This window comes from Vombatus ursinus, unplaced genomic scaffold, assembly GCF_900497805.2.
Source record: "Vombatus ursinus unplaced genomic scaffold, bare-nosed wombat genome assembly UNPS02008996.1, whole genome shotgun sequence".
Lineage (NCBI taxonomy): Eukaryota > Metazoa > Chordata > Mammalia > Diprotodontia > Vombatidae > Vombatus > Vombatus ursinus.
Window position 1 is genome coordinate 2,477,099 of NW_020948774.1, and position 19,484 is coordinate 2,496,582.

The 19,484-nt window shown below is 40.0% G+C and overlaps 1 protein-coding gene across 2 annotated transcripts in view; it reads right to left on the reverse strand.

The window, feature by feature from the left end:
- RPTOR (regulatory associated protein of MTOR complex 1) overlaps positions 1-19,484 on the reverse strand; it is a 488,176-nt gene that overhangs the window by 8,199 nt on the left and 460,493 nt on the right. For both annotated transcript variants that reach the window (XM_027850143.1, XM_027850144.1), the window contains 2 exons: positions 8,048-8,154; positions 5,234-5,361 (listed from right to left, as the gene is read on the reverse strand). In XM_027850143.1, the coding sequence (XP_027705944.1) occupies positions 5,234-5,361; positions 8,048-8,154 (235 nt within the window). The remainder of the gene's footprint in view (positions 1-5,233; positions 5,362-8,047; positions 8,155-19,484) is intronic.

Below are 19,484 nucleotides of genomic sequence, written 5' to 3' on the forward strand. Positions count from 1 at the left end.
GGGGGGAGAGAGAGAGAGAGAGAGAGAGAGAGAGAGAGAGAGAGAGAGAGAGAGAGAGAGAGAGAGAGAGAGAGAGAGAGAGAGAGAGAGAGAGAGAGAAAGAGAGAGAGAGAGAACAAGGGAGCTCACTGGGAAGATTCAGAAAAGCTTTATCTAAGAGGTGGCACCTAAGCTGAGAACAGGTGAGGAGTTAGTAGTAATTAGAGATTCTAGACATGAGTGATGAATGCTTGTGTGAAGGTGGCAAGGAAGCCAGAGAAGTGCTGGGTTCTGGAAATAGCTGGCAAGCTAGTTTGGCTAGCTAGAACATAAAGGTCAGAGAAGGTGAATAATTTATTAATCTGGAAAGGTAAGTGTCAAAGGCTTTACCTGCCAGGTTGGGGCATTTGTTTTTTATCCTAGAAGCAAGAAAGGGATCACTGAAGGTTTTTTTTTTTAATCAGAGAAGTGAAATGGTCAGACCTGTCAATGCTTTTAGGAAGGAAGTCAAAATTGGTGATTTTATGTTATACCTATATACTGAAATATCAGGCAATAATAAAAATGCTGATGATTTGAAGGTAAAGGTTAAAAGAAATTTTAAGTGCCATCTTTGTTCTTTATAACTACCTTTGGTTAGTCATTCAGTCAGTCAATAAGCATTGATTAAGCGCCCACTAGGTGCCAGGCATTGTGCTAAGTGCTGGGGATACAAAGAAAGGCAAAAGACAATTCCTGCCCTTAAGGAGCTCACAATCTATAGGGAAAACAACATGCAAAGAGAGGGAAGACACTAGAAATCTTACTGATAGAAAGTGAGATTTAAGCTGGGACTTGAAGGAAGCCAGGAAGCAGAGATGAGGAGAAAGAGCACTGCAGGCAGGGAGGACAGCCAGAAAAAAATGCATGGAGCTTAGAGATGGGAATAACTTGTAAGAGAAACAAGGACGCCAGTGTTACTGAACTGAACAGTATGGTGGGGGTGGAGGTATTGTAAGGCATAAGAAGACTGGAAAGGTAGGGAGGAACTAAGTTATAAAGGTCTTTGAATATCAGAGGATTTTGTATTTGATAAGCAAGATGATAGGGAGCCATGAAGCTTAATGAGTATGGGGATGACAAGGTCAGATCTGCACTTTAGGAAAATAACTTTGGTAGCTGAATGGAGGATGGATTGGAGTGGACAGACCCGTGGCAAGGAGACCATCCAGAAGGCTACTGCAATAGTCTAGACAAGAGTTGATGAGGGCCTGTACGAGGGTGGTGGCAGCATCAGAGAAGAGAAGGGAACATATCTGAAAGATGTTGCAAAGGTTAAATCAACAGCCCTTGGCAACAGACTGGATATAGGGGCAACAGTGAGGAGCTGAGAATGACACCCAGGTTGTGAACCTGGAGAACTCAGAAGATGGTGGTGCCCTTGGCAGTAACAGGGAAGTCTGGAAGAGGGGAGAATTTGGAGAGAAAGATAATGAATTCGGTTTTGGAACATGTTGAGCTTAGAATCAGCATCTAGTTTGAGATGTCTGAAAGGCAGTTGGAGATGTAAGCCTGGAGGTCTGTAGAGGTTAGGTCTGGATAAGTGGATTTAAGAATCCTCAACATAGAGATGATAAATAGAATCTACGGAAACTGATAGGATCACCAAGTGAAGTAGAATAGAGGGAGAAGAGAAGAGAGTCCAGGACAGAGCCCTGTGGGACACCCATGTGGGTTTGACCTGGGTGAAGATCCAGCAAAGGAGACTCAGGAAGGGGTATTGTCCCAAATGCCTAGAGAAGTCAGTATATTCTAGGAGAAGAGGGTGACTGATAGTGGCAAAGGCTGGGTCAAGAAGGATGAAGACTGAGAAAAGGTCATTGCATTGAGCAATGAAGAGATCACTGGTCATTTTGGAAAGCAATTTCAATTGAATGATGAAGTTGGAAGGTTGTGGAGAATTAAGAAGGGAGTGAAAGGAGAGGAAGTGGAAGTACCTACTGTAGATTGCCTTTTCAAGGAGTTTAGCCACAAAAGACAGAAGAGATATGGGATGACAGTGCAGATGGAAGAATCAAGTGAAGGTTTTTTTTAAAATGGAGGGAGACGTGGCTGGGTTTGTAGGGAGCATGGAAGTAGCCATTAGACAGTGAGAGACTGAAGATAAGTGAGAGAGTGGGAATGACAGAGGGAGCAATCTACTAGGATGGAATGATGAGATGGAATGGGATCCATTGTGCAGGTAGAGGGGCCACTGTGTGTGAGATAGGGGTGAAGGAAGAAATAGTGGCAGAAGATACCTGTCTGTATGTGAGATAGGGGTGGGAGGGGAGGAACTTTCTGTCAATTTTTTCAGTGAAATACGAGGCAAGATTCTTAGCTGAGAGGGTGAGGAGAAGGGAAGCCAAGGAAGGTTTGGAAGAGACACTGTGGAAAGTGGGATATTGAGTTGATAAGGGAGGTATAGTAGGATTGCCGAGCAGCAGTGAGGGCACGGTTGAGATTGTGTAACATAAATTTGGAGGGGACCCGGTCAGAATAGTCTGTGATTTTCTGCACCTTTGTTCAGCAGCACATGGATGGCATGAGTGAAGGCAGTGGATGGTGGGAGTGATGCTGGATGTAATCCATGATATGATAAGGAGGCCAGGGAATCAAGAGACAAGGACAGTGTAGAATTGAACTGATTCACCAAGGGCTTAGGATGGAGAAAAGAGGAGAGAGTGGTTAACATGGGAGTGATGGCTGGGGAGAGAACTGAAGGGTCTAGAGCCTGGAGGTCACCTTTGGTTCTGATGTAATCTGGTTTAGGGAATTTGCCAGTAAGCATCCCTAGGTCTGAGTGGGTCCAACAAGCTGTTATCTGGCAAAGGTTTCTGGTAGCCCTTGTCATTCTTTCTTAGCATTCCTGAGGGTGACTCTTCAGTCAGGCAGTGTGAGAAAAAGTGAGACCAGCAGTTTTACTGTGGCTCCCTATGCAGAGTACCATAAGAAGACCCACCTCACCCACTAGACATTCTTGCTAATTTCAAGATGATCCTCCCTTGGAGACCTGTTGATTCATCTCCCATTGGCAACTTGGCCCACCGTCAAATTGGTTTCAGTCGACCCTATCTCAGAAGTCCCCTTTTAGCTCCTGTGCAGACTTGATTCGTCCTTCCTGTCACAACCTCTTGAATGTGCCTATTACCCTATTACCTCTAGGCTCAAATACAAAATTCCCTGGCTAGATTTGAAAGCTCTCACTCCCTAGTATCAACTTACCCTTCTCACTTTATCATACATTACTCTCCTTCATCTCTCATCTCCATGCCTTGGCACAGCCTGCTCCCCAAGCCTGGAATGCACTCTTAAGATCTGTGGTTTCTTAATGTCACATTCTACATTAACCTTTTCCTAATCCTCCCATTTGCTAGTGCCTCTCTCCAACAACAATTTTCATTTGTGTATTTATTTTATACATATTTACATGTAAGTACATGTTGTTTCCCCTATAAAATGGAAATTTCTTGGAAATAGAGACTATCTCTCCTTTTTGGTTTTGGGATTCCCAAAACCTAGCACAGTACTTGGGATGGTAGGTGAGTTAATAAATACTCCCTGACTGACTGATTGGCAAACCCACCTTATGCCTAGCTAATCAATCAATCAACAAACTTTTATTAAGCACCTACTATGTACCAGGCATTGTGTTAGGCACTGAGAATATGAATATAAAGAATGAAATGGTACTTTTTCATAAGGATCTTACATTCTAACAAGAGACAAGTATAAGTATAAAAGTACATAGAGAAAAAATGTAAAAAGAATAAATACAGAGTAGTTAATTATAAAGTAGTTTGGGAAGTAGTTTGGCTCAGTGGATAAAGTGCTGGGCCTGGAGTCAGGAAGACCTGAGTTCAAATGCAGTATCAGACACTTCCCAGCTGTGTGACCCTGGGCAAGTCACTTAATTTCTGTTTGCCTAAATCCACTGCAGAAGGAAATGGCAAACCATTCCAGTATCTTTTCCAAGAAAGTCCCATGGACAGTATGGTTCATGGGGTCATGAAGAGTTGGACATGACTGAACAACATGTTTGGGAAGGAGGACACTAACAGATGAAGGGATCAGAAAAAGCATTACAGAGAAGGTGGTGCTTGAACTCCCAATTCTAATTAATCTAGCCCAAAGTTCTCTTTCCAGGTGCATACACAGTCAGTATCATGTCTAGCTGGACTCTTCAGCTAATGCTCCATTTCCCATATGCTGCTCTCCTTGGTTGGAACTCTGAGGAATGGGATGCCTCTATACCAGGTACCCTCTGGTGAAGCTCCCCTTTCCCCCACTTTCCAGCTTCCTTTTGTGTCTGATTTTCTCCCATTAGACTGTCAAGCCCCTTGAAAGCAAGGATTGTCTTTCTTGTTCTTATTTGTATCCTCAGTGCTTAGCACAGTATCTGGCATGTAGTAGGTATTTAATAAATGTTTACTGAATTGAAATAATGAATACCACATACTTTAGCACTTAAGTGTTACCAAACTGGTTCATGTTTTATCTCTCCAACTTGATCACAAGGATCCCACAGGGCAGGCATGAAATCTGCCTTATGTTTCTTCTGCAGCGGTTTCCTCATTTCACTACATCTTTTCCAACACAGATTAGGGGATCTTTTGCTCCTCACTTTGCCTCCTCTCTCCATTGTCCTTTTCACTTCCCAGCTAGTATCATGCTTCTCTGTGTAATAATATGTTGTGCACATATCCCTATTAAGCTCCTAGAAGGAAGGAACTCTTTTCTTGGTATTTGTGTTTTCTTACAGTTGAGCAACATGATAGGTTCTTAATGAATGCCTTGAAGTGAATTTTGAATTGAAGCTCCTATAGCTTCTACAAGAGTTTTCAGTCCAACATTTATGACCAGATACTCTATAGAGTAGTAATGCAAGAGCTCTGTTCTATTTGTAGACCTCTGCCAAGAAATGTATGAAGTCTCTTTCAGTGGGAGGGGGGAAGCAGCAATTGCCTGAGCACCTGAAGTTCTGACCAATAACCTCTTGGACAGGGAATCTGACTGGTCAGTTTTTTTGAACATTGTCCTGTCTTTCTAAAAACCCCATATTTAGCATCTGTAGGAGGCTGTGAAGTGAGTACCTGAGGAAAGCGGGCCCTAGAAATACAAAGAAACACGCCACTGAACTGATCCTGAATTTCCATGGTACCAGCTTGCAGTGAACCTAGCAGAAAAAACCACTAACACTTGAGGGCAGGAGAGTGGTCAGGCTCTGGGGAGTTACCATTCACTGAGTGCCATTCTCCTATCATAGACCCGAATGGAACCATCGCCAAGGCCGGCCACAATGAGTGAGCGGTGAGAGTCACAGGAGAGGCTTGTCACACAGCTGTCTGCACCCGTGGGGATATCCTAAGGTACAAACAGAGAGATCACAATTTAGACACCAGCAGAGCATCTAAGTGCAGTCCTCTCATAGGGAGTATTCCTAGGGGCTTCTTGAGAATGCTGAAGGTGCTATCTGACTGATCCCCTATCAGTCTTTCCAAAAATAATCTGATATTGTATTTATTGACTGAAACCCTTCCCCCTCCCTTGTTGTGTGACATTCGGGGATGTTATGTCCATCCAGAGAAGTAGTCAGAAAGTCTTGAGGAACCTAGGAGTAGAAGGGAAAAGTAAGAAAACTCTTAACAGCACAGAGGCACTTGTCCCCACAGTATGAATGATAGGTCAATTGTACCTCAGCTCCACCAGCCTGGAAAGTAAAAGCTATAAACATGCATCTCCCAGGAGACCACATAGCTCACAGACACAATCTAGTGATGACTGTCTTTCAGGTCCAATTAAACTTTCCAACAACATATTCTCCCTTCCTAAAAAGAAAGACAACGCACATTTGGCAGGGAAGAAGCCTTGTTATCTCTCTCCTAAAACTTCTAATTAGTTAAGGAAAATCTCCAGGAGGAATTTTCCTTCCTATAAAGCATCACTCCCCCTCCCTTTCTGATGGTCATAAATGCTGCTGGAAGGGCAGGAGTGGTGATAAATGCTTGATAGGGAAGAGCAGAAGACAAAAAAAAATTGGCCACAGGAGAGAAAAATGCTTTCAGGAATATAAAAAGATTTTGCAACTAACAGACATATAGAAAAAGAAATCCAACATATATGAAAAACAAGAGATTACCACTTTAACTAGGAGCTCCCATTAAAGAATACTATTTTTCTATGTATTAAACCAGAGTACAAATCTGTAATTAGCATCCTACAGCTTCACGAAAGAAAATACTACCAGGGGATAAGGAGGGAAAACTCAAATAGATAAAACCATTGATTAGTTAAGGGAAGCTTTTCTGTATCTCTTGATTTGTTCTATGCCTTAGCAGAGGCCTTTTGTTTAAAAGACAGAATCTCTAGGGAAGTCAAGTTCTCTCTGTGGTTGAGGGCTACTTCCTCAGTATAGGAATTGTATTTTACTAAGAAAAAAAAAATCTGTCATTTCAGAGGAACATTTTCCTAACAGGAATAACAACTTCTCCAGAAAAAGATGCCAATTAGAACTGTTCAGTTCCACTGGCAGTGACTTAATAACAAGAGGGAGTGTGAAACAAAAGATGACAGGCTCCAAAATAGAAGGTCAAAGGTGTCCAGAGGATGAGAATGCCAAGTGTAAAGGTGGTGCGATTGGGCCAATGCCCTAGGTGGTAGTTCTGCAGGCTGCAGCTCCCCCCCAGGTGCACACGTGGCCACCAATGAGAATATTGCCTGTTGCAGAAAGGAAATAACGGTAAGAAAGAAAAATAGTTTTAATTTAACAGATACAAAAGGAAGGGAAGCTTTTAACAACTGGGAAATAATCAGGCCCTCCTCACATTGCATTAGCTCACTTCACACCTCCTTTCTATTTTGGTCTTGGGAGCACATGCGCTATACTCTCTGACAATGTCAGTTTTTGTCTAATCAAACATCTTAGCTTCGGATCCAAGTTGGTCAAGGATGTTAAGTTGAGAGCAGCTGGGAAACAACTACTTTCCCCTAGAAAAAAAATCTCACCTTTAGAAAAATTCTCATCTCATGGAGTTCTGGGCATAAAGGAAACCCCTGTGTCCTAAAGCCACCTTGAACACTATTCTAAGAGCAGCATCTGGCTCCCCTCCCTCTGCTGCTTCTGGCCAGACTGCATTAGCTCTCTTCCTTCCCTTCTTGGCCCTCTGTCAACTTTCCAGGGTGTCTTGAGCAAAACTAATTTACTTCTCTCTCTCTCTCTTTATTAAAACTGAAAATAAAAAATGTTTTCAGAAGCACACAGTCGAATAATTAATCATTCTAATTTAAAATATTTTCACCCTACTGATTTCTGATGTTCCTTAATTTACACAGATAAAATAATATTTGGAAATAATTAGGATTAGCATAGGCTTAATTATGCTGCAATGCAGGGTCAAAGTGTCGTAATTAATGTTCATCCAGGGGTAATTAATTTCTAAAAGCTTTGAAGTCTAGTCTTCATTTGTCCCCAGTAGTGAAGGCTTTCTTCTTGCAGAACTTGCCTCCTCCCCTAAATAATTTCAGTTTTACCACAACTCCCTTTCAGTGATGATCCATTGCTTGGAAGGGTAGAATCTATTTCTCTATAATCACAAATAAAGGAGGGACCTTAAGAGAGATTTGAAGACAGAGTTGAACTTTGAGGAAAAAAAGAAGAAAATTGAGAATGATAGTGGTTCCACATTATCTGTGAGAAGCACAGTGGAAAGAAGGCTGGATTTGGAAAGAGAGGATCTGAGGTCGAATCCTGGTTCTAAGACTTATTACTTATATGACCTTAAGAAAGTCACATAAACCTTTTAGGCCTCACTTTTCCTCAACTATAAAATGGGGGAATGGGACAAGATGACCTTGAAGGTTCCTTCCAGATCTGAATCTATAATCCTACAACCGATGACCTAACACCCTGAATCTGAAACATCTTAGGAGAGTAGCACATACAGTCTCTTTGGCAGCACTAGAACTGGGAAAAATGCCAGGGTTCTAGAAGAATGGTAAAAGGAGGTGGCTAACATGTCCCACCAGCCAAGACAAGCACAGTATTTTTTACCTGCACTTTCATCTCTCTATCTGTGTCCCAGATTCGGATAATCCGTACATCTCCTGAGGTCATGAGAAGGCCGGTCTCTTGCTCCCAGTCCACTACCATACCTGCTCCTAAACAGAAACAAAGAGTAAGTATGTTACATGGAGAATTCACTCAGCACTGATTTGGAGAATCATAGGCAAAAGCAAGCCTTGGGAATACAGTTAGGGCATTTAGTCAAACATTTCCAAAAACCTCATGAAATTGACTAAAACAAAATTTATTTCTGAGCTCAGGATCTAGATCCTGAAGAAGGGCAAACATGCTCTTTTAAGAATTCCTTTCTGCAATTTATAAAAAGCTAATCTTGAGTCCTGCTTGGACTCCTATAATGTACATATCAACACGTCAACAAGTACTTATTAAGTGCTTACTACGTACAAGGCACTGTGCTAAGTGTTAGAAACTGACTGGGGTAGACAGCCTAAGAGAAAAAGAAATGGAATGACTTTGCTAGACTGTCAGCTTCAAGGATGTCCAAGAAGAAATGGACTAGTTTAAGAGGTAGGAGACAGTAACCTCCTATTGGATGATTTGATGGACCTGAGATCTCATGGATATGAGGCCTTCCTCCAGTGGTATGGATCCTGTCCCATCCATGCCTTCTTAGTATGTGATCTTTATGTCCATTTTTTCCCATAAGTCTTCCACTGTGAGTTTACCCAGCATGCTGGGGCTCTTCCTACAGATCTCCTGACATTCCTAGCTACTACTTCAGTACACCATCTGTCCCATTGGTTATCCTTCTCTTTGGGCTCATGACTGACCTGCCTTCTTTTCTAGTCATATGTTTTTTCTTGGATAACTATTTTTATACTGCTTCTCTTACAAAGTTCTTTGTTGGTAATGTTGCCACCTAGTTTCAATCATGTCAGCCTAAACAAAGTAACACACAGGTTCTCTATTCTCATGGAGCCATGGATTGGCTAGTTTGGAAACTTGAGAAGATATTACCAAACACTCCTCAAATGGACAGTTGTGTGTGAATGAACATTTAAAGACTGCATACTTCTTCAGAAGTATCTTATCTCATAGAAGGGAATAATCTTTAACCCTTCCTTCCTCCCCCCCCTCTCAATTATAAGGGAGCTTGTTGAGGTAGTGATTGGACCTATTCTCTTTAAGCTCTCTAGAAAAAAAACTCTAGAATGGAATTTCAACCCTTGTAATCAAATGATGGACCAACAAGGATTTATTAAGCGTTTAGTAAGTGTCTACTATGTGTCAGATGCTGTGCTGGGTGCTGGACATGAACATGCACACAATTTTTGAGATGGTCTGTGCTCTCAAGGAGTTTATATTCTACTATAGGAATACAATATAATCAAAGACAGTAAATGTAGCCAGTTTGCCTGGAGAGTAGTGTGTGAAGTGGAGTAATGTGTAATCAGCCTGAAAGCCTGATGGCTAGGCAAGCCAGCTTTGGACTTTAAAAGAATTTTAAATGCTTCAACTAGGAGACTGTATTTTAATCTAATGGCTTCTTAAGCAAAGTAGTAGCATGGTCAGATCTATGCTTTTGTAATATACCATCACTTTGGCAACTGTGCAGAAGATGGACTGGAGAAGTGAGAGACCAGAAGCAGTTTCCTATTAGGAGGCCTTTGCAATCATCCAGATAATAAGGACCTAGACTGGAGTGGTTGCAGTGTGAATAGAGAGATGTTGAAGTGGTGGAAGTGATAAGATGGAGCAATTGAGTGGATATGACATAGAAACCATTGTGAACAGTCTTTGAAATAGGGTAGAATGTACCAAGATGACATCTCATTTCCTTTTAGGAGGGCCTGAAATCATTCTACTGTTTGGTAGATGGGCAACCTGGTAAGTGAAATAGTTATACTTCTTCTGTATTGCTCCATACAGAAATATCCCTAAATTAGCCCAAAAGATATTCACTTCAGGACATACTGCCTACTCAGGCCACCAAGACTTGCCCAATACATAATCATCTCCATACAAACTTAATTGATAAAATCATTCTCTAGATAGGTTTAATTTTAAAGGGCTTGTTCACACTAGCTAAGAATTTTCCTAGAAGGTGCTTAAATGGTTTGCTTTGAAGGCAGGGTCAGTTATCAATTATCTTTCACTTCTGGTGTTGGGAGGTAGGCTGACCTCATATTTAATGCTTTCCTGGATAGACTTCTACTCACAGGTTCCTTCATGCATGAAAATAATTCTTGGACCAAGAAATTGCAGATAAACTTCAAAGCACGGCTGGCTGGTAGGTTCTACTATCTTGGAGGAAGAATGTATACTTTTAAAAATGTTTTTCATTTCTAATGCATTGCTGCCTGTCCTCAGAGAGCTGAAGTCTTCTAAATACTTCCAGCATGGGACACCCCTAGATAGAGTTACTTGTGAAGAGAAACTCCTTTGTACACAGGCAGAGATGACTTTCCTAGGCCTCAATAGAGCCTGAGGAAATTATCCTAGGGAACAAATGAAATAAATTAAGCCTTCTGATGATGCTGAAAAAATGAATGGGGATAAAACAGGTACTTAGTACCCCATCTAGCTGTCTCTATGGATGTCCGATTTAGTGTGGACTGACTGAGTTAGCTTGCTGCAGCTCACTCAATAGACTCATCAGCCTCTGCTTCCCTGGTAATCATAGGCACGCACCACTACCCCTGCAGGGAATGGAGCTTTCATTCAGCTAACATTTAGGGAGTGCCTACTATGGGCTAGGCATTCATTTGATGATAAAAAGCTAATGCAATCTTGGGCAGCATTAATAGAAGCCAAAGTTGGTAACAGTCCCACTCTACAGCTATCCAGCAATGGAATGGTCTGCTCTGATACAGCTCATTCCCAAGAACTAGAGTGGTTCCGTCTGAGGAGAGATAACCTGGACCAGTCAGGGATGTGAGGAAAGGAGGCATGGGGGTAGAGAAGGGGAAGTTTGGACTAGATGATCTCTACAATTGCTTTTAGCAATGAAGATCCTATAATTCTAATTCACATGTTTTCACCCAGCTTTTGATGTGGGTGAATTCTTGGGCATAGGTGCAGGTGGAATTCAGTTACAGAAAAGCAGAACTATTTTAACTTAGGAAAACTCAGCAGACTTTCCTGAACCCCCAATGGGAAAACTCTAAATCCTAATAATAATCCTAAATGAGAAATGAGAAAGGTGCAGAATCAATGTCTGGTTTACAATGCTCTCTACTAGATTCTTAAATAATTAACGTTTTTACTGGTTTTGAATAGAATCAAAGAAATTTAAGTAGTCAAGAAGAACTACTAAAAGGATCAAGACTGTTCTTTGGGTAATCCACAGACATCAAGGAAGTACTAATGTAATTTGATATGTATTTGATATATTGTACCTCACAATGAAATGTTGTACCTTCACATGAACAAGAGGTAAACTGTTAAATATGAAATGTGGACTAAAAAAAAGCTGAGAGGACAGGAATAGGAATTGGATCGTGCCACTCCTTTCCCTTTTTTATCCAGAAATCGCAAATGGTATAGAGCCATTAAAAGCTAAAATGATACTTACATAATTAGTAAACATATAAATCAATGGGGCTTAGCTAGTATTTTCATGGACAGCTGAGATCTTTTCATACTCCTGAATGGAAAATGATTCCTAAGCAGGGCGCTTCCTAGTGGGTATCCTGATCCACCAACACCTTTTTTGGTGTTTTTTCCCTTATAGTCAGGAATGCCTTCTATCCCATCTCTGCCCATTGAAATCCTTCAAGATTCAATTCAAATTCTACTTCTTTCTTTAAACCTTCCTAAACTGTCCAAGCCAGAATTAATTATTACATCTTCCAAATAATTCTAGTACTTTGTATTTCATCTTATGCCCTCTACTTTGTGTTCATGTCTTATTTTCTCTACTAGACTGTAAACTCCTTGAGGACAGAAACTGCCTTTTATTCACCTTTGGATTTGTTGGCTACTGGAGAAGAGTAGGACTATCATCACATTCCTTGTGGATACCATGCTTTTATTAATTTGGCCTAAGACTGCATCAGCTTTTTTGAGTAGCCAAGTCATGTATGATTTGTACTGAGCTAGAAGACAAGTAAGATTTCTAAGTTGTTTTTTCCCATATTAATTGCTAAGTTATATGGGAATTTACATTTATCTGAATTATAGTTCATTTTGTTAGCCCATTATTCCAGCCATCAAGATGTATTTTGACCCTGAATCTATTACCATTCTGACTTTGCGTCATCTTCACATTTACTAAGCAAGTCTTCAATGTCTTCATCCAAGTCACTGAATAACATATTGAATAAGATATCTGAGGATAGAACCTTGAGTCACACCTCTAAAGATATTAACCTATATTGACAATGATCCATTGATGATGATGGTAAGAATGATAGTTAGCATTTATATAGTGAAGTTCTACCTCACGCTCAGATTGGCACAGCTGACACAAAAGGAAAATGACAAATGTTGAAGGAGATGTAGGAAAACAGGTACATCAGTCCACTGTTGGTAGAGCAGTGAATTTGTACCACCATTCTTGAAAGCAATTTGGAACTGTGGTCCCCAAAGCTATTACATTGTGCATACCCTGTGACCCAGCAATACCACTACTAGGTCTATACTCCAAAGAGAGATCAAAGAAAGAGGGAAAGGGTACATATGCACAACATTCTTTATAGTAGCTTTTTTTGTAGTGATGAAGAATTGTAGACTATGAGGGGTAATCATTAACTGGGGAGTGGCTGAACCAATTATAGTACATGAATGTAATAAAATACTATTGTGTCATAAGAAATAATGAAAGGGTCAGTTTTGGTGGAACCTGGGAAGACTTATATAAATTGAAGCAGCCTGAAATGAGAGGAACCAGAACAATTTATAGAACACCACCACCACTGTAAAAACAAAAAATGTTGAAAGACAATATGGTGAGCCCCTGGAAGTGGAGGACTCTGAGGCTGTGTAAGAAAGAGTGAACTTGCCCAGGTGGGATTGGGCCCTTAAGTGAGTGCTGTACTTCCAGCCTGGGTGAATAGAGGAATCCAATTTCCAAAAACAATGAATAAAAAAACCAGTCTTCTTGACTCAATTTTTCAGAATTCTCCATCAAAAGATCTACTCTGATCTCACCTATTATTCTATGATATGTTTTATTTCTATTCCCAGTGGTATAATGGAATGAGAATTGGCAATGGAATCTGAGGCCCTAGGTTTGAATTCTTTTTTTTTTTTTTGCTTTTTGGTGAGACAGTCGGGGTTGAGTGACTTGCCCAGGGTCACACAGCTAGTAAGTGTCAAGTGTCTGAAGCCAGATTTGAACTCAAGTCCTCCTGACTCCAGGGCTGGTACTCTGTGCACTGCTCCACTTAGCTGTCCCCCCACCCCAGGTTTGAATTCTCCCTCTGATACTCAGGGCCAGTGGAACCTTGGACAAGTCATCCCTTGACTTTCCTGGAACTCAGTCTCTTTATCTGTAAAATGAAGGGGTTGGATAGGTGGCTTATGAAGTCCTTTCCAGTTATGCATCTTCCTATGACCTTTCCTCACTTTGTCTATTAATAGAACCACAGATTATCGGAGATGGGGAAGTCATCTAATTTAACTGCCTCATTTATAGGGATGAGGAGACTTCTCCCTGGAGGCACGTCTCTCAGGTGCTTTCAATAATTCTTCCTCTCCTGACTCCCCCCATGCTTGAAGCAAACTCCTTTTCTCAGTCATTTTGATCTTCACTAGCCTTTCCAAGTAATTCTTGAAAACTTTCTTAGTAGAAACGGCAGCATCAACAAATCAAGTTGCTAGGGGAAGAACATTGTAAAAAACAAATAAAAACACCCAGAGATATACCTCTGTGGTTTACTTAAAAAATACTGTGCTTTATCTCTTAGCTGTTGCTCCAATTTATATTGGGAACTCCTAGAACCAGGAATATGTCGTCCTTCTCTCTTATAGACCCTGGTGTGTACACAGTTGTCAGTCAATCAATAATAGTCATGACAATAGAAGTGAAGATGTATATATGGAAAATGAAGTATTAGAACCCAAGTACCTCATTCCCAAGCCTCAAGATTTTATTACCTACAACAGGTAAGGTAAGAGACAGGAAAGAAGAGCATTGGTTAGCTGGAAAGCCTAGGATATACTTAGAACTATCTCCTTACCTATCTTATGAATCTGTCTTAAAGAATGCAAAAGATTTATTTTCAACATCCTGAATTTATTTCAAGTAGAGAAAAAAGTATCTTTTCAAAATATACAACACTTTTCTACTCTAGTTCCACAAATTAAGCAAGATGGTAGACTTTAAAGGAAAAAAAAGTAGGGTGTGGAAGAAGGCATCTATAAAAAATAAAGGGAAAATTCAGGAATGTTCAGATATGTCATTACAGCATGCATAGAAAGGCACGAGAGGGTTTTTTCCTTACATTGCGACCTAGATTCATGCACAAAGTTCTCAGCCCATAAAATTGAACTCCATCTCTCTCTTTCATCTATGTGCATATCTAGATTAGTGAGCACATGGGTATGCAGACATAAACTGACATCTAGTAGGACCTGCTTGGAAAAATGGCTTTATTGCTTCTCATATACAAAAGAGTAAGTACACTTTGATAGTGCATGTCAAGCGAATCAATGCTGCAATCATTCCTGTCACATATAAAATAGGAAGCAAGAAGTTTGGCAAATTCCCTGATGTTTTGTTGGGAATGCTCAAGCAGTCATGTTGACTAAGTACTGAAGCTGGCTTAAGGTTCTTACTAATCTCCCCTCTCTGAACACCAGCAATGGCAAGGCTCAGAGACTAATCGATTGTTTCATTCTGGTGCAAGAAATGCTGGGCTTCACAGCTTAGCTGACAGCTTATGTATTTATCTTCTGAGTCAAACTGATTGTTATTTTGGATTGCCTGGCACCTTAAAGTCTGCTGTAGAACAGGAAGTAAGCAGACTGACAGTGGTGGGGATGATAAGTGCCTCCAAAGCATTTACATTTGTCAACTTGTTTACAGCCCATATGACAAGATAAACCTGGCAGTCCTGAGATGGATACTGTCATTACATCACTGATTAAGTTAGGTGGACAAGGCTCTGTGTGGCAGTTTGAAAGGTCCCAGTTTTCTAGTTAGATTCCTCTATTTTTGAGGACAATGATTTTCTCCAGTTTGATCTGCTGTAATCATCACAAAAAAACAGCTGGGCTTTCATATTTCTCTCTGCTGGAAGGTTTAAGGAGGATACACTTTCTAATTAGGGCTACTGGTACCAAGGGACGAGCCACAGGACACATGTCCTCTTCCTGGCTGTGGGGACGGGCATAAACACTGAACAACTATAAAATCAAAGGTAAGGAAAGGCTAACCCTAAGAAAATGGTCTAGGAGGAACTGTAGCCCCAGAGAGAGCTCAGGCTGTGTACAAGGGCAAGTCCATAATTTTTTGTAATCCCTAGGTCTGGTCATTCTAAGTGTGGTCTTCTGGATTCCCAGCATGGTGGGGGATGAGAAAACAATGAAGAATCTGGTACCTTGTGAGTCAGGGATCCTAACCACCTTTCTGTTATCCAGCTTAGATGCATACTTTGCCAATGACATAAATAAAACTGTCAGTTTCTGAACTCTTGCCCCCAAAAACGGCAATAAGGAAATTGTCAAGGAGGCTATGTGAATAGAAAGGGGGCAGATTCACTAGTTATACTCTATGATTGTTTAGACCACTTCTGAAATATTATAGCTAGCCAGCGTGGTGGATAGAGTCAGGAAGACTTGGGTTCAAAATCTACTTCTGACATATAGTAGCTGTGTGACCATGAAAAAAATCACTTAATCTCTCTGAGGCTCAGTTTCCTCATAGATAAAATGGTATAATGATACCTGATGCCTAACTTCAGAGTTGTTGTAAAGATAAAATGAACCTGTAAGTGATATATGCCAGTTATTATTCCTATTATTAATAGTACCAGCTTCCATACTTTAGGAGTAACACTGAAAAACTAGAATTTCCAGAGGAAAGTGACCAGTATAGTGAAGTATCAGGAAAACATCAGATGAGGAAGAGTAAATTCAAAGCAAAACAAAAGTCAAAGTGTCAAAGTGCTTTCCTCCTAATAACCCTGAGTTAGGTAGTGTAGAAACAGAGGCTATAAGCCTGTAAGCGATCTGCCCGTAATGATACTATTAAGTGGGAATGATGTCAACTTGGGTGTTCTGATTGCCATCTACTGTGCCATGTTCCTGCTGATATGGAAAAAAACCCCCAAAACAACCAAAACTGGTTATGTGACTACAAAGGGAGACCTTTGCATTTGGGTTGTCTAGAATTTCCAGAAACATAGTTGAATCACAGCAGGGCAAATTCAAAGGATATGGAGTAAACCAGGCCACTGAATTCTCTGTGTAGCTCCACAGGGGAGAACCAGTACCAGTGAAGAGAAGTTATACGGAGGCCAATTTTTGGTTCATTGAATAAAAAGAAGAATGATCTAATAATGAAAGCTGTCCAACAAGGAAACTGGCTGCCTTGTGAGACTGTGAGAGCCCAACTTCCAAAAGTGTTCTCTCATAGGCCAAATGACTACTTGTCAGGAATATTGTAGAGGGGATAAGTTGGATTAGATGACTTTTAAGCTTTCTTCCAATTTTAAAATCCTATAGTTATGATTATGTAAAAAAAAAAAACCCAACTATTTCTAAAGTAAATTATTTATTTACCTAGAAGGTCCTGCTTTGATTGATGTCATTATAAACACTTTTTTTTTTTTTTACACTTTACAGCTTTGAATATTCACAAGTCAGACACAGAGGCAAAGGGGAGTCAAGCTGTGGCTAATATTTCATATGCTAACACCTTTCATCAAGATTTATAAAATAAAAGCTACTTACAAGCCTGTTCATCTAGGCAAAGACTATTATGGGAAACTCCTCCAATTAAAAAATATCATAATTTCAGAATGAGGTCTGTAGTTATGAATGGATGGTCATTCCTCTCAGTGGGGGATGAAACCACTGTCAACTCCCCATTCTGAGGTAATATCAATTGTTATCTCAGGATTGTTTGATGCAGTGGCATCAAGACTGGCATATTTAAGGCTTCTATAACATTCAACACATGCATGATGCACCTCCCTTCCTTTGTATCACTGCCATTAGGGGTACTCTGTTCTCCATGGCTATTTTCTGAGCTGTGGATGTGCTATTATCACTATTTCTTACAGAGTAGGGGTACATAGGGAGAAATTTCACCCGCATCCCTCTGTTCTTGGTGGTGAACAGACAATTCTAATATTCTAGATCTTTTCTACTTGGCACACCAGAGGAACTATGTATGTTTTATGCAAGGTCCTTAGAAGAGGACATGTAAAGATACATACAGACTCAGCCTCTTTTTACAAAGTGTCAGTTTGTGGAAACCTTTGGCTGGAATGAGAATAGATTTTCCAACATAAGAAAAAGTTCTCTCTGTTTGTGTGTGTGTATAAATAAAATGCCCCAAATTACTACTAATAAAAGTAATGTAAAATAAAACAACTCTGAGTTTCAACTGGGGAATGGCTAACTAAATTATGGTATATGAATGTGGTAGCATATTGTTGCCCTATAAGAAATGTTGACAAGGATGGATTAAAAGAAACAGGGAAGACTTTGAATTGATGTAGATTGAAGTGAGAAAAGCAAGAAGAACAAGTAATGCAATGATCACAATACTGTAAAGTTCAAGTAACAAAAGATGTAAGAACTGTGATCAGTGAAATAAGCAATTATGATTGCAGAGGACTGATGATGAATTCTGCTTCCCACTTCCTCATAGAGATATGATAGACTAGATATAAAATGTGAAATATACATTTTTAGACATAACCCAGCTGTAGCTTTATTTAGCTTGACTAAACTTATTTGCTTCAAGGAAGGACTCTTTTTCCTCCCCCGGAGGTAGATATATAGAAAAGTAATAGGGTTATCCCTTCATCCTTTCCCCCCAAAGAAGAAAGCCTGAGTGAAACCTTTAAAAACGTACTCAAAAAATGATGCAGAGTGATGCGAATAGAACCAGGAGAATACTTTGTACTATAACAGTAATACTGCAAAAAATGAACAACTTTGAAAGACTTAAGAACTCTGATCAACACAATGACCAACCATGATTCCAGAGGGCTGCTGCTGAAGAATGCTCTCTACCTCCTGACAGAGAAGTGAAGGTCTAAATATGTAGAATGAGACATACATTTTTGGACATGGGCAATGTGGGCATTTGTTTTGCTAAACTCTGTGTATTTGTTTTTTTTTTTTTAAGTGGGGGTGGGTGGGGAGACAAAATAAATGTCCTGTTGATTAAAAAAAACCAATTTAAATAAATAAAAGTAGAAGAATATACATAAGAGGAAACAGACAATACGGGCAAAGTGCTAAAACTACTATGTTAAATTTAATATATTCTATATAAAATCAAGCAAGAGGAAAAAAAACATATCGTGGCTAAAATTAAGACTATAACTTGTGAACCACATGGAGCATATTCTGCAGGATTCCCTAAGAAAATGAAATAGTGGCTCATTTCCTTTATCAGTTTCAATGAATTGGCACCAAATTCTCTCCCATCTTGAAACACATGTGCATGTGCATGTACGTGCATGCATGCTCGTGCACATCCACACACACACATCCACACACTATTACCAAACAAAAAAGCAACAACCCAATTACAACCAATAAATAAATGCATACTTTAAAATTTTTTATCTTTCTTAGCATATGGCCATCCTGCATCTGACATTCTGAGTTCTGTCCTGACGACTTCAGGATACTTGCTGGGTCTTATAATATAGAAAGAAAATGCAACCTAGAGTCAAACAGACACATTGTCATTCATCTCAACCAAGCCTTTCTCTCTCCAGCACCCCTTAATGAACACTGCAGTATATCTCAGGTTTAATTACTGAAATGTTGTAGATTAAGGGATTAATTGACTTGTCAGGAATATGTACAGGAAAACTAAAGGAGAGTAAATAAATGAAAGATTAACAATGACTATGATTTTAATAAAACACAGGCCTGCAAAGAAAATGATGTTGTTCAAGAATGAAAGTTCTTATTATTCTGCTTCCAAAGAGTTAGACATCATTGTTTCTCTGTCCCTAAGTGAATTACTCTTGACCAGAGTGGGAAAAACTGTTTGGGTTTCATTTCTTTGCTTTATCTTTCTTTCTCCTCAGGAGGGTGTGGGGAATCCTTTTACCTTCATCTCAGCCCTTAACCCTTCCACTTCAGCAAAGAAGTTCTTTTGCTGTGGGCCCACCTCCAGAAAAGAAATGACCTGCTGACACAAGCTCTTCTGAGGGGTCCCTCTTGAATTTCTCTTCTCTTTTTACTCAGATCCCTTATGAAATTATGAATTCCATCTTCTCCTCTCTCTTGACTGATTTGTTTTTGGATGAACTATGCTTATTTTAAT